At 50.0% G+C, this 14,649-nt stretch overlaps 1 protein-coding gene and 1 long non-coding RNA gene across 3 annotated transcripts; one reads left to right on the plus strand and one right to left on the minus strand.

The window, feature by feature from the left end:
* Positions 1–295: 295 nt before the first annotated feature.
* On the plus strand, positions 296–12,053 carry LOC104549985 (cytochrome b5). Its single transcript, XM_062007810.1, has 5 exons — positions 296–527; positions 7,995–8,123; positions 8,646–8,672; positions 10,502–10,533; positions 11,421–12,053. The coding sequence occupies exons 1-5, from the start codon at positions 375–377 to the stop codon at positions 11,509–11,511; spliced, it is 432 nt and encodes a 143-aa protein (XP_061863794.1). The 5' UTR covers positions 296–374; the 3' UTR covers positions 11,512–12,053.
* Positions 8,783–14,641, minus strand: LOC133626760 (uncharacterized). Of its 2 annotated transcripts, none has more exons than XR_009819758.1 (3): positions 12,120–14,641; positions 10,377–10,545; positions 8,783–9,066 (listed from the first exon to the last, which is right to left on the minus strand). It is a non-coding gene; the product is annotated as an uncharacterized LOC133626760 (long non-coding RNA). The 2 variants fall into 2 exon arrangements; XR_009819757.1 differs by lacking the exon at positions 8,783–9,066 and adding an exon at positions 9,164–9,668.
* Between the last annotated feature and the right edge of the window lie 8 nt (positions 14,642–14,649).

Raw genomic sequence — 14,649 nt, forward strand, 5'->3', positions numbered from 1 at the left:
GCGGCCTCCCGGGGTCCGGGCCGAGCCGAGCCGAGCCGAGCCGAGCCGAGCCGAGCCGAGCCGAGCCGAGCCGAGCCGAGCCGGCAGGCCGGGCCGCAGCACATCGCCTGAGGCGCCGCGAGGCCCAGCGCAGCGGTTTCCCGCCAGGTCGCTCGGGCCACTCGCTATTGGCCCACGCTCCGTGCCGCGCCCTCCCATTGGCTGCAGCCGCCTCCAAGCGGTCGCCCCACCGTCAGGCCAGCTCGCTCTCCATTGGCCGGCGAGCTCGGCCGAGAGCCGCTGGCGAGACGGGGCAGGGCCGGGTGACGTCCGCCATCGCTACGGCGGCCGCCCTGGGCCAAACGTGCCTTTCCGCGAAGCTGCCTGCGGCCGGTATGGAGCCCGGGGAGCGCGCGGAGAGCGAGGGCTGCGCGGCCGAGGCCGGGCCGGTTTTCACGCTGGAGGAGGTGGCGAAGCGGAACTCTAGCCGCGAGGCCTGGCTGGTTATCCACGGGCGCGTCTACGATGTCACTCGCTTCCTGGAGGAGGTGAGGCCGGACGGGGCGGCGGCGGCCGGGTCCGTCCCCTCAGGGGCAGGCGGCGGGGGGGAAGGACAGGGCTGAGGGGTGCTGAGGGAGGGACGAGAGCGCCGGGGGCTCGGGGCAGCGTGGAGGGCCCGGGAAGGGCGTCTCGGGCTGAGAGGGAAGGGGAGAGCCGGGGCTGGGGGGAGGGGACGGGCAGGGGCTGCCATGGCGGAGCAGAGACCGTGGGCCGGAGGAGTGTGTGTGTCTGCCGAGGGAAGAGGGGGCGAATACGTCCTCGGGTAGCACCTCTGTGCCCTGGCTGTGACCCTCAGCGGTCCAGCGCTGCCCGAAGGAGGAACCCAAGTGTTTAGGAGGGGCCCCAGGAGAGCCGCTGGTCTGTCGGCTGCCTGTGTGTGCGCTAAGCTCAGGACGGTACCTGCTGCAAGGAACGTGAGGGCGATGGCAGGTCGTGTGGGCAAAGGCCGCAGGGGCTGTGCTTCTACTCGTTTGCGTCAACTTATGTTTTCTTAGCAAATCTGCCCGAGCATGCCTTACGTGGGAGGTGCAGTGCTCCTTAAGCCATGTTACTGCACTTCTGGTCTTGTAGGGTAAACAGTATCAGGCTCAAACAGTGGTTTAGATTTCACATCTCCAGGGACACCCCAGGACTTAAAGAAGAAAGTAGTGGTGATTCAGGAGATGAGCATCTGCCACGCTCCTGCCTTCCCAGAGGTGACTGTGCATGGGTGCTCTGGAAGTGAGGCAGACTCTGTTGTGCAGTCTCCAGTTCTCTTGCATGTGGAGACAAAAATTGTTTCTCGACTCAATACTTGGACTTCTGTCTTTGAGAAGGTTGATAGTGATCTCATTAATGTGTGTAGCTGAAAACAGTGGGAAGAAGTGGTAACAAAACTTCAAAGGGCTTTATCTCAGTTTGAGATAACACAAATCCCTTTGTAGCATCTACAGGGTAAGGTACAAAAGTTGGTCTGAGCCAGCTTTAAAAGACTCACAGAATCAGAGAGTGGTTTGGGTTGGGAGGGACTTTAAAGATCATCTAGTTCCAACCTCCTTGGCATGGGCCTGGACACCTTGCACTAGACGAAGAGCACTTCATTGAAAAACCACATGTTGCTGCTTGTTCGGTTTGCTTGTCTAAATTAAACTATGATTTTCCTCCAGGCACATATGATTAAAGTATGTCTGCTATGTGGTTACAACATCCAGTGACCAAGCTGCCTTGGTGGGGTGTAGAGGCTTATCAGGAGGAGGGAATGATAACCTGGCAGGTTTTCTGCAGTGGGCTGACAGCTGGGCACAGCTGCCCACAGGAGCTCTCTGTATGGCTTTCAGTATGTATTTATAAAGTTGTCCACAGTCTGTTTTGCTCATTGGATCCAGCATCATAACGTTTCATTCAGAATCTGACTGTGCTTAGAATTCCTCCCCCTCCCCTTGTTTATTTTAAGAGAGCCTCTGAGGTATTTCAGTGAACAAGTTATGGGGTGTCTTTTGCTATGGTGGCATGAGCTGGCCTTTGCTGTAGCCAGTAGTGTAGCTGTAGCTACACTGCCTGTAGCTTTTATAGTGAAGAACCTTACTTTCACAGGACCACAGATCCTGGCTGCTCACTCCTTTGCTCACCAGTCGCTAGTGTTGCAACTCCAGCAAATGCCTCTGTGTCAGGTGCAGGATCTGTAAAGCTGCCTGATGAGCAGCTTCTGTTCTTGAGGCTTTGATCCCTGAGAGAGACTCTGGACACTCAGTATGCTGGCAGGAAAAGTACAGGGGATGATGCCTAGTGGAAGCACGGCAGTTTGGTGCTATGGTAGCAATGGCATGAAGAGTTGTCAGCTGATGCTCAGCTGCTTGTTTCACAGGAGAGCCCCTAGGTCTGGCTGAGGTGAGGGAAAGGCCACACATTTAGTGTGGCGAGCTTGTTGCTGGGGTTGAAGGAGAAGACAGAAGTATTGAGAGTGACTGTTAACTTAGGGGGCTCTTAAGCTCTCTAAAAGCAGAATTCCTCAAATCTTTCATGCTTGCCTGTGTCTGACAGTGTAGTATAAGAACCAGGGGACATCAAAAGCTCCTAGAGACAGATGCAAAAGGGACAAACAGCGTTTCGTCACACCACGGGGGGCAGAGCAGGAGAACTCCTTGCCAAAGGTCGCTGTGGGTGCAAGAAGGTTAAATACATTCAGAGGAAGACCAGGCAAAAACATGGAAAAGCAATTTGCTGCTGGTTTCTAACTAACAAAACACAATGGGTTCAGGAGGACCCAAAAGCAGCTGAAAGTTGGGCCAATGCTTGCAGAAACTGTGTGCCTCATCTCGCCTCCTGTTCCAGTTGTGGTTGCTGCTTATTGCTGTTCAGGCTGAAGAGTCAGAAAAAAAGTGTCCAAGGTATTTAGCGTGGTGTCAGTGGCAGCGTGCTCCAGAGCACAGGCTCTGTGTGGTGGTCACAGTCACCTCCTCAGCCTGCTGTGTGAGATGGTGTCTGGGATGTGCTCCATGGGATGCTTCTGGTGTTGAAAGCGACCTCAGGAAAACACCAGCAAGCCAGGTTGCCACGGGTGTTACCTTGAAAGGGTATTTCATATTGCCCCTTCCAAGCCCTTTATCTCATTTGTGTTTTTCTGACATGAGAAAGATCAACTTGGGCTAAGGAAGGGAGATGAGTAAGGCAACATGGCCGACACAACACCCTGCCATGTGCACCCCTTGCTGACATAGTGGGACTTGTAAATGTAGATCAAGGCCTAATTTATTGGCAAAGCTACACTCTTTTTGTGTTACCCCACTGTAATCAGTCACAACGTGTAGCTGATTGGAACCAGGACTGTTTGTCTTGTTGAAAAGTTAGAGCTGTCTGATGAACTGTTGTAATTTAGAGCTCTGAGTTGCTGTAACTGCAGCTGTCGGGGTTTCAGAAGGTTGTACGTCCCCCTTCATCCTGCAGAGTCACTGAAGCAGTGTCTAATTGTTACCTTCTCTGGCCTTTGGTCACAGATTATTTGAACAGGATTGCTGAATTCCACAGAGCTGATCGCTGCCTTGGGGTGATTGTGTAATCTCAAAGAAGCCTCACTGCTAAAAGGTCGCCCAGTTCTGCTTTGTGATTCCTGCAGGCTAGGTGCAGCAGGTCAGCTCAAGAGCTGTGTGTTGCTTGAGGTGTAGATCAGTTTCAGCTTTGCTTAAGACATTCATCACGCAGGTTCTGCTGAGCTGTAGATGCACCAACACAGTGCAGGAGAGGTACAAAGACAGGATTGAATACGTGTTTGAGAGGCTGCCATCTCTTGTGCTCCAGGGAGCCCCCAAGTGCCTGGAATGAAGGGCAGTTATTTGGAATCTGAGAGTGCCTTATGCCAGTGGTGTAATTTTCTCCCACATCGAGGTCACTGGAGCAGCAGAATACTTTATTACTCCTGCTTGCAGCAGACTGGAAAAGCAAGTGTAGGCTATGGCTAGAGCAGGAAGGGCTGGCTGCACAGGCAGGTGTGAGTGCTGAGTGAGGAAGTGCAGGAAGGCAGATGTACCTCCCTGCCAGGCTCTCTGACGTCTGGTACTGCTCACACTTGTGTCCTCCCCACACCGGTGTTAAAATCTTAACTTGTGCACAACCTGTAACAGACTTATCTTCATAAACATTCTTATGATAGAGGAACAGGATTTACCTCCATTTTTACACAATTAGAAGAGCTGGAGATAAGTGATTCTTTAGTATCCAGAAGAATTCCATATTCAGTATTCTTCAGAGCAGCCATCACAGCTGTTTGTTGCCTCTGTACTCTTCTCTCTTTCTGCATTCAGTTCCTACACACTGTGATGTTTCTGAAACCAGAAGTCTGAGGGAGAAGGAGCAATGTCAGAGGTCTGCTCTGACAGCTCCCTCCAGCTTTGTAGAGGTGTTTTCAAGGAACCCTGACAGCAAGCTCTAAGGGACGTATGGCTGATGAACACCATTTCTCTAGGTGGCTGCTTGTCCCTGTTTCTGGCTTGTGTGGTACTGGCACTCGGTTGTTGCACAGGAATACTCTTCCTTTTCCTGGTGTATTTCTCTAATGCTGGGCTTTAGGAATGAAAGCTTTTGCCTCCCTTCTCAATGTGAGGATCTTGTGTCTTGCCCAATCCAGCAGTCTAATTAGTCATAGAGCTTGGTGTTGCTTCTGAGCTGGTTTGTAGCTGGTGCTGGGTCTGGGGATGGGTGACCCAGGCTCTCCCCTCCTGCCATGCGTCTCCATTGTGCTCTCACAGCCTTTGTTGTGTGCCTCTGGTTCTGACTTGCTGCTGCTTTCTACTCACTCCATATCCCTTCTAAAGGCCAGGCAGATACCACCTGGCTGACAGAACACAGAAGATGCACTATAGGAGCTGACAGGGAGTGAGTCAAACTTTCTTTTGCTTGCCACTTTAGAGCATCAGAGACATTTGAAGTGAGCTTGGAGTGAATATGTAGTTGTGCAACTCCTTCCTACTGCTGCTCTTCTCTGGACCCAGTTTGGAGAATTGGATTCAAAGATCACATAGAAATGATGCTTCTGAGAGTGCTCACTGTAGCTGTGAGCACTGCAGAGCATGAGGAGGGCTGGGGTTTTCTACCTTCTTCAGTCTCCTGCCTAAGGCCAGAGCAGGCTGGCCTCCCTTCTGCACTGCCTGGGCCCAGGGCTCTGGAGGTGCCTGGTGCTGGTGCTGGCTGCTATTTGACTTTCAAATGACAGGGTTCTCCCTGTAAAACTGTTTTCTCTGCTTGGGGTGTTGGTCATATCCTTCCCAAACTGGTGCTTCAAGACTATTAATGTGGCTGTCAAGATGTACTTTATTTATTGTGTGTGCTAAAGGCTCCAGTGACAAGGAGATAACAGTTCTGTTGCTGTAGTTGGGGGAAACTTATGAGGGTGGGCACTTGGGCCCACCTCTCTGGCTCTTTGCTCTTGTCTGGCTCTTTGCAGAAAGGGACATTTCAGCCATTGTTTTCTCTGGAAGTGCTCTTTTTTTTTTTTTCCCCTCCCCACAGTTTGCAACACTTTCAGTTTTCATGTTTTGCTGCAGGAGCTGTATCTTGGGAAGTTTTGTGGCAGAGCAAATGACTTCCTGTATAAATATTCTGGTTTTACGTTAGCTGGGGTTTGACAAGGTAAGAGCTGTCTGGCTGCACTGGGGGCTGTCTAGACGAGGGAGTTCTTCCAGAAATATGATATGCCAAAATGTTCTGAAGTCTTTTCTTTTGGCTTGGATGTTGTGGTGAAGGGCAGATGTGCGTGGATAATAATTCTCATGGATTTAGCAAGTGCATAGAGAGGCTTCAGACCCAAAGATACAGAGAGCAGTAAACTTTAGTGCTCTTCTTGTGTAAGTGAAGATTGGATGCTGCTGAAAGCCAATATCCTTTGCATGTTCCCTGTTGCTGCAGGTGTTTGTTTGCCTTCTTAGGTTGGATGATGAGGAAGGCCAAGTTGTCTCTTTAAAGTTCAGTTTGGATATTTTCCCACCTGAAATGAGATTTCTGGTGACACATCTCTTAAGAGTTCTTCTGTCAGGCTTGAAGTAAATGGCCAGTGTTTCATCCTCTAGTTTCTGTGGATCTTTGCAGGCATACTTGTAAAACAGCTGAAAATGGGACGATTGTTCTGAGTAATGTGCATAGACAATATAGAGCCTCCTGCTACTGCAGCCAAGTCTGAGAGCATGGCCTAAGGGGCACAGAAAGGATTTCAAGGCTGGCCTTGCTGCATCCTGTCCTCCCCGTGACTGTTAACTGCTGTGCATAGAGATGTGCATCCAGCTCTGTAGTGAGCTCCTCTGCAGCTGCCCCAGCAGATACACCTTTTCTCTTTTTTGTAGGATGGGTTCTCTGCTAGGCTGGTCCCTGACCTGACTCCCTCTGAGACTGAATGAACCTGAGGGATGGTGTGGGAGAAATGGCAGCAAGACCTGTAACCAGGCATGGAGGGAATAAGCAGAGCGTTGCTTGGTTTTACAGCTAAGGCAATCTAATAACTGACTGCTAACCAAACTGTGTCCTGAGCCTGCAGACTTTGCCCTTCATGGCTGCTGAGAAAACTCCACATACCTGGACAATAAAGGGATTTCTTCGGAATAAAGAGGTCTGATATGAGGATTGCAAAACTGGCACTGGGGTAAACAGCTGGACTGTTTGGTGTCCATGCTGAGTATGTTTGGTATGAGGTGTGATAGCTCAGTGGGGATATCTGGACTTAAGGCAGCCAAACCGGCCAAGCTGAAGGAAGAGGGGCAGTGGCAGCTCTTCTGTGTCTGTGGGAAGGAAAAGGATATTGCAGCGAAAATCACATTTGTTGGTCCTTTGATCTGAAGTTTAGCCCAACACCTCTGCTCCAGCTTGTAGCTGTCAGAGGCATTGCAGGCAGCAAAGAACAAATCTCATCTTCTCAACCAGCACATTCAGTGCTTGTTGCTTGATGCTCTAGAAACCTGGGTTAGTCCCTATCTGTGCACCCCAAGGCCTGACCTCTTTATTGGCTTAACTGGATCAGCTGATAGTTTAAACCAAACTGTTTGTTCACATTCACACTGTAAAGAGGTTGTACTCTGCTGGCTTTGGGGTTAGCACTTTCCATTGCCAGGCTGTTCCTGCAATTATGGTATTGACAGTGCTAGAGAGGAGCCCAACCCATCAAGGGAAACAGAATTGCACCAGGGTGTTTTGTCTCTTCAATTGCTTGCTCTGGCTGCTGCCAACAGAAATGCCAGTGTCATGGCAGAGCATCCTGTGGATTTGGTACTTTAGTTGCTGTAACTTCTGACTCTGAAATCAGGATATTGTGTCAGACAGTGGAATTGGTTTGTGATGCTTTTTCTCCTCTCCACTGTTTGTTGTGTGGCTGTACACTGGATCAAGTTCAGTGTTGTTTGGGTTACATTAGAGTTGCATCTTCTCATGCCAATGAGAGACATGATGCATTTCTCCTTTGTTCTCCTCCATTCCTCACTGCACAGCTATGTGCAAAGAGAAGTTGTCAGCCAAATACTCTTTTTCCTGGGATCTGAAGAAGAGGAATATCCTTTCCTCTGCTAGTGTCTGTAAAGGCAGTGTTGTGCTTTGCTAGCAGTTGAGTTGCTTTGGGAAAGTCCTTGAGGAAGTGATGCAGGAAAGGCTCCCCTGCAAGCAAGGGAGGCTGATTTGTGCAGTGAAGCCCATGGAAAGCTACATGAGACTATCCTTTGTTCTGTATTATTTTCTTGCCCAAGTCCATTATGGAATCAGAGGAGGGCCAGCTTGGCTGTGGGGACAAAGCTGTGCTTCCCTGGCTGTAGTGGGGATTCACCCATTTGCCAGGCTGTGCAGCACACAGTGTTGCCTGTGAATTCCTGAAAGAGAGGTTGGACAGTTGAATCTTTGGAAGATTTTGTTGATGATTTTGGCTTGAGGCATCCATGATGAAGGGAAGAGGTTGGAAGGAAGGCTGCTGATGCTCTTAGTACCTTCTCACCTGAAGTCTTCTCTTTCAGCATCCTGGTGGAGAAGAGGTTTTGCTGGAACAAGCTGGTAGAGATGCCACAGAGAGCTTTGAAGATGTTGGGCATTCCACAGATGCCAGGGAAATGCTCAAGCAGTACTACATAGGGGAGATCCACCCGGTAAGGACCACCTGGCTGTGACAGCCTCCTTCAGACATGGGATGGGACTGTGTAAAAGTGTGACTCTCCTTTGTGTAACTCATTAAACACACACACCAGGATGTCTTGCAAAATGTGTAAATAGCTAAGGGGTTTAGGCATACAGGGTTTCTGTTGAGGAGAGAGGATCTCTGTTGAGGAAACAGAACTAAATTAGTCTTCTCTTTCTACCATTCAGAACAGACTTCTCCCTAAAGTTAAATCAGGGGCACTTAAATTCCCTCCTTAGCTTGTGGTACCACAACTTGCCCTTGCCTTGTAGAGTTCAGGAGGGTGAGATTGCAGGGGCAGACACAAACACCAGCCTCCTGCCTGCTGCAAAGAGGTGCCTTTGGGTGCTGAGGGAAGGACTCCTTTGAAAACTGAGTCCAGGCAATTACCTCTGTGATGAGGACTGTGTAGACAGAACAATTCCCCCCTGAAGGCTGCAGGTTTCTCTTGAAGTTGGTGCTTATCTTTTTTCTTCTTTTTCTCCCTTGACAGCATGACCGTAGAACGGAAGGTTCTCAGGTAAGCTGTTAGTGCCTCACTGTTCTGTTTGAATTTAATGCTGTGGAAGTGACATTCTGCTCACAAAATGAACAAAGAACTTGTCACACACTTTGTTTTTTTTCCCCCATTTATTTTTTTTTCCTGTGGCGTTTGTGGCTTTACATTTACACAACCTACAGTGATGAATAAATCTTCCAAGCAAATTACACCTTTGGCTTTGTTCTGAAGCTCAGCAGTCACCTCAGTGTGAAACTGGAAGTGGTTTTTGTGCCCTCTCTCCCCTGACATCAGCAATGTTATTTCCACACCTTGAGCCACAGGGTGTTTTTTTGCCTTAGTTGCCACGTCCTGACCACTGGACTGTCAGTGTTCCTCTCAAGCCAGGAGACAGGCACAGCCACTGTGGGGTTGGCTGTAAAACAAGAATTCTCTGTTAACTGCCCTAGTAATCACAGGTGTTGCTTAAAACGCAGGTACTCCTGGATTAGAACAGGGCACAGTGTTCCAAAACTGCCTTTGAAATGGGATGGGGAGAGGGAACTGGTAATAAATAGAATCCCTTCTGAGAGGTAAACATGTGCCTTGCAGCCCACTTCTGCCCTGGCTTGGCTCGGAGCAGGCTCGGCTCTGCCTCAGTAGCGGTTGCCCAACGCAGAGCTGCACGCTGAGAGCAGGAATCCAGAGGGAAACTCAACAGAGAGGGCGGCCACTGAAGCCCTTGGGGCTGTTTGCTGGCTGGAGTCAGCCATAGAAAGAATAACTTGGGCTGGCTAAAGCCTGTGCTTGGTTGTGACACGGGACTGCGTGGTTACGCACGTATTCACCTTGAAATGTAACGCTTGGATCATCTCCGTTTCCTAACCAGCGAGACACGGCTGCAGTGTGCATGGCAGTCAGGAGGCACTGAGGAGCTCCCTTGGATAGGAGTTAAATATTCCTTTTCAAATATTTTTATCTTCTGAGGACAAAGTCCAGTGAGTTACACGCAGCTAAAGGTCTTCCTTCAGCATACAGCTGTTGGAAAAGCCAGGCCCAAGTAGAGTTTAAAAATAGCAGGAAGAGGGAGAAGTCAGCAAAGTAAAGGAAAGAGGGGTGAAGCACACGTGCAAAAAGATAACAGTTGCAGCATGTGCTCTTGTGATGCAGCTCAGAGGTGGCTCCCCACAGCTAAGTGCTGGTGTTTAGCATCCACTGGATGCATTATGGCAGAAATGAGCACTGTGGCTCTTGAGAAATGGAGCTAGTTCTGGTTAGGGTGGGTGGGAAAGGTGGTTTTTGGTTGGGAAGCATTGGCTAAACTAGTGAGCAGCAGCAGCAGCCAGGGAGGAAGAGGCTGTGGAAGTTGATAAAAGCCTGAATGAGAATTTCATCTGACTGGGAGAAATATCAAAACTCTCAGAGTTTTATGAAAGGAGAAGTAGAAATGTTTGGGAGCAGATTGTGTGGAAGGGAGGAGTTGAAGAGAGCATTGTGGTTGTGTGCCTCAGCAGCCAGGAAACAGGATAGTGACCAGGGACACGGGCAGGGGCTTGGACAGGCCCAGGACTGTGTCGGGCTGCTGGGCAGCCACCATGGCACGTAACAGAGACAGAATGGCTTGCAAGGTGGTGAGTGAGAGCTTGTTTTGAGAGAGGTACAAGTTCCAGGGTGAGGGACAGGGCTGATGGAAAAAATGCAGAGGTGAGGATGGAGCCTGACATCCCCTGGAACACCCATACTCACACAGAGGATGTGGAGGGGAGGGTTATTTTTCCCACGCGTTTGTGATCAGGTGTTGGGTCGTGTAGTCTTCTCAGCATGTTTCATGTTTCTTTTTCCCTCTGCTAACTCCATCTTTCCTCCTTCAGAATCCGAGTACGACATCCTCAGGCCAAGCAAGGTATGCTATCCTCTTAAAATAAGAGTAAGAAAGGGTGGGGTTAGGGCTCTGTCTGTAGACCTGCATATTAACACTGCTGGGCAGGAAGAATGCCCAGGGATGTTACTGCACTGTCCTTCCAGCAAGGAGATGCTCCAAAATAAGCCCTCACTGGATGTGAGGACACAGCCAGTGGCACCAAGTCTCCTGTCCACACTGGGCAGAACTGGCATCCAGGTGGTTTGCAGCTTGAACTCTCTGGCCTGTGTGTTCATGTTGCCTGACAGTGGCTGTGGCCCCTTTGCACTGCAGGGATCCTTTGGGTGGTTGCTGCAGGCCGGGGCGTGATGCAACACAATGAGGTGTGGGGGTTTTTGGAGGATCTTTCTTGTGAGCTGCCCCTTTTTAGCTGAAAATCCTTACAGCCAGCACTTTCATGGTTGATGCAGCACTTTTTTTTTTGCTAAGGAGGCTGCTGAAGGTGAGCCTGTGGCCTCTGGTTTATGAGTGAGGGAGATTTATTGTGGCATAGCTGCAGCAGTTTCCACCCTTGACTCAACTCAGCTGTTTGTAGAGCACAAATTACCGTCTGACTTATTTAAGGAAAAAAAAAACCCAGCAACACAAAACCCCAAATTGGTTTCTGTATGTGCCAGCCTGGAAACTTCAGCTGCTATTTTATAAGCCACCAAGCCACGCTTGCAGGCACAGAGGCCTCTGGCAGGGGCTGGGCAGAGCACTGAGCATGGGGACTGCCTGTGAGCTGATGGGAGACAGGGCCTGAGAGCTTCTTGGGTGAAAAAGACAAGTAGTAACTGCTGAGCATCTTGGATGAATTGTTCCTCAAGACTTTCCCCTGTTCCGTGTGGTGTGGATTTATTTTTGTGTTTTTTCTTTTCTCCCCATAGTTTCTGGTCAACGTGGCTAATCCCCATCTTTGGAGCACTGGTCCTAGGCTTAATGTATCGCTATTACATGTTGGATGGGAGAACATCTTGAACTGCCCTTGCTGGGACCTCAGGAAGCCCGAAAGAGAGGGTGTGAGAGCGAGTGTGTGCATGCAACACGCGGGGTTCAGCTTCCCTTAACCTTTCCTGCCTTGCTTTTAGCGTTGAGTCTATCTGTGCTGTTGATACCCATGGGACCAAACTACTACCAGGCTCTCTCTGTCCTACCTCTGGGACCCCTGGCCCTGTTGTGCTTTCCCCTGGGATTCCCTTTGGGGGGTGTGTGTCTCCCTGGCGTGTGCGTGCTCCCGCGCGCTCTCTCTGCTCTAAACCACGGGCAATCCTTTTCTTTCGATGCCTTTTTGTGGAGCCAGACAACGTGAAACAGCTGCTCGTGAGCCCGTGGCTTTGCCTCAGCCCTTCACGTAGCACTGTCAGAAGTAAACTGCGGGTTGTGTGCAGCCCTGGCCGGAGCCTGGGCTCCCTGGTCCCTCTCCCAGCGCTCGCTGGGGCAGCAGGAGGCTGTAGCTTTGCTGCCTCTTCCTGCACGTGTCTGTTTGTAACGGTTAGACAAATACAAGGGTTTTAAAAGGATTCTGTTCACTTTGTAACATTTGTACTTGTCCCTTTGAAATGGATATTCTGTGAAACAATTTGTACCTTGAATCCCGGTTTGTTTGGCTGCTTTGTGCTGTCTGTGGCAGTGCCAGAAGCGGGAACTGGCTCTGGGCTTCTCCAAATGCAGTTTTCTTTCTGCCTGAGGTCTTGGTCCAACATGTGTATTGGAAACAAAACTCATTCTTACTGTGAATGTGCACCAGATGGGGAGAAAACCCAAATAAATCCAGTCTCTTCTCTTTAAATGCAAAGGAGAAAGAAATCCCTTTGGAATTTGTGCATAATGGTTTGTTTTTCTTGGAAGACAGGAGGATATTGCTCTCTCCTATTGCTGTGTTCAGTGCAGTCGGCCTCCTGCAGTGCAGAGCCAGCCTAAGGTGTGCTCCACTGAGCCATGGATCTTTCTGACTCTCCTGGCACATTGGTCTGTGGCTTTGGGATCTGCTAAATAAAGGCAACTCCTGTCATCAGCTCAGCTCCTTCAGCGGGTGCTACACAGCACTGCCCTGACACTGGCCCCTCATGCAGATGTTACAGCAATGCAGATCATCACCATGCAAGTTTGTCTTCCTGCAGGACTCTCTTCACTGCCATTGATTGGTTATTTTTCCTCTGCTGATGCATTATCTGTCCAGGGAAACCCAGAGTTCCCCACTGCTGAAGGGGCTCTTGGATGCCCCGTTGACTGCCCCTCATCCCACCCTGACTGCTCAGTGGTCTAGTTCCTATTGATTGTGTCCTAACAAGAGCCAAGCAGGAGATGGTAAATCTGAGCCAAGGCAAGTCCCGTGGGAAAGACCTGGGAAATTCTGTTGAGCTCCACTTTAAAGGATAAAGGTGACAGGTCACATAGCTGTACATTAACATAGATCTTAAACTCTGCAGTGGGTCAGGGGATGTAAGCTTGTGGAAAATAGATGTTATCAGCCCAACGTGATATTTTTCTGTTGCAGATGAGCTGATAACATGCTGCTGTGCTGCTTAGCTTCTGCAAGGCATTTGAGTTGATACTGCAAGGTATGTCACCTGATTTAACAAAACCAGTACAGAAATCCACGGGGACAGATTGAAAACCAAAGGACTTGATTTGTCAACCCTTAAATGGCAGCAGTTGGTGAATGTGATTCAGATTCTTGACTGGAAGGAGATGGCTGATCCCCAGCCAGCCAGGGTGGAGGTGGCTGCCTCTGCCAGGGCTGCTGTGATGTCAGTGCAAGGCTGGAGCGGGAGAGCTTTCTGATCCAGAGGACAGTGGGCTACAACAGGCCACTCGTTAAAGCCAGAGCAGTTCAAAGTGGAGATCAGTACTCATTCACATTTATCACAAAGTCCTGAACTGAGTCAACAGTTCAGTGAGGTTCATAGTGGGTTCTCTCTCTGTGGAAAGATTTAAAGCTGGAAGGCACATGATGGCTAAGGCATCATCTTACCCAGTCAGGTTAGTTCAGGGAGAGTAGGGCCCTTGATAAATGTCAGCTGGTTTCCCTCTAGGAGGGTCAGGTTAGCCCGAGGAAAGGGGCTGGTGTGGATGCCTGGTGTGGTGCACAGTGTGTGTTTTCTCCATAGGCATTGCTTTTTTGGGGACTTTGACATGCTTTACTTTTTGTTTAGCACATTTTTCCTGGTGCTCTTTACATTCAGTTGTGTTTTGGCTGCTTTAACTAACTTTTTGCCATCATGGGTTCTTGTCCCTTTGCTATTTGCTATTGGGAAAACTGCCCATCGATTCCCATTTGTTATGTGGCCTTTTTGCCGTTGCTGCCTTTTCCTTTGAACCAACTGACTGCCTGGGGGAGACCTTCAGTCTTGTTGAAAGGCTTCTGAGAGCTAAGAGCCTTGTCCCATACCTTGTGGAAGCCCATGAAGCCTCTGCCCCTTTCCTCAAAGATCTCGAGGTGCTTGAGATGCATTTACAGAAGCCACGTGGAATCTCTCCTGCCTCCCAGTGAATTACAAGCTTAGGGCGGTGTCTATATGCCCAGCACAGATATCAGTTTAACTGCCCTGGATCCTTCCCGTGGCTCTGTGTCCCCCGCCCCTGTCTCCAGGGGTGGCTGCAAGGAGGGTGCATATGTGACAGGGGCAGGCTGGCCTGAGCTTGGTGGTCTCCTGGCACTGAACTCCCCTGCCCAGGGCTTCCTCTGGTAGGAAGGGCAGGGGGGAAGCAGCCCACCTCATTCCTTTCTTCTTTTCTTGGGGCTCATGGAATGAGGGGTCCCACAGGTGTGAAACTGCTCAGTCAACAAAGGAGCCATTAACAGAGCATGTTTACCCATTTTAAGGATTAAAAAAGACAATTGCAGCCCTTTGTCCTCAGGGTGTTCATTGCCAGGTCCCCACACAATGCAGGCACCTCTCAGCTTTCACCCTGCAGAAAACTCTCAGTGAAACCCAAGCTGGGTGTGTGCTTTGCTTCCTTCAGGTGCTTCAGAGAAGGTGCCGAGTGAAAAAGGGTGAGCAGGAGCATTGAGGCTTCCACAGTTATTAAGGCTGCCTGGGGAATGCCAGCAGAACTGTGCTGGGCTCTTCAAACCCACATTCCTTGACAACAGACTGTAGCTGTTCACTGGGT

The sequence above is a fragment of the Colius striatus genome, chromosome 14, assembly GCF_028858725.1.
Source record: "Colius striatus isolate bColStr4 chromosome 14, bColStr4.1.hap1, whole genome shotgun sequence".
In the NCBI taxonomy this organism is placed as follows: domain Eukaryota; kingdom Metazoa; phylum Chordata; class Aves; order Coliiformes; family Coliidae; genus Colius; species Colius striatus.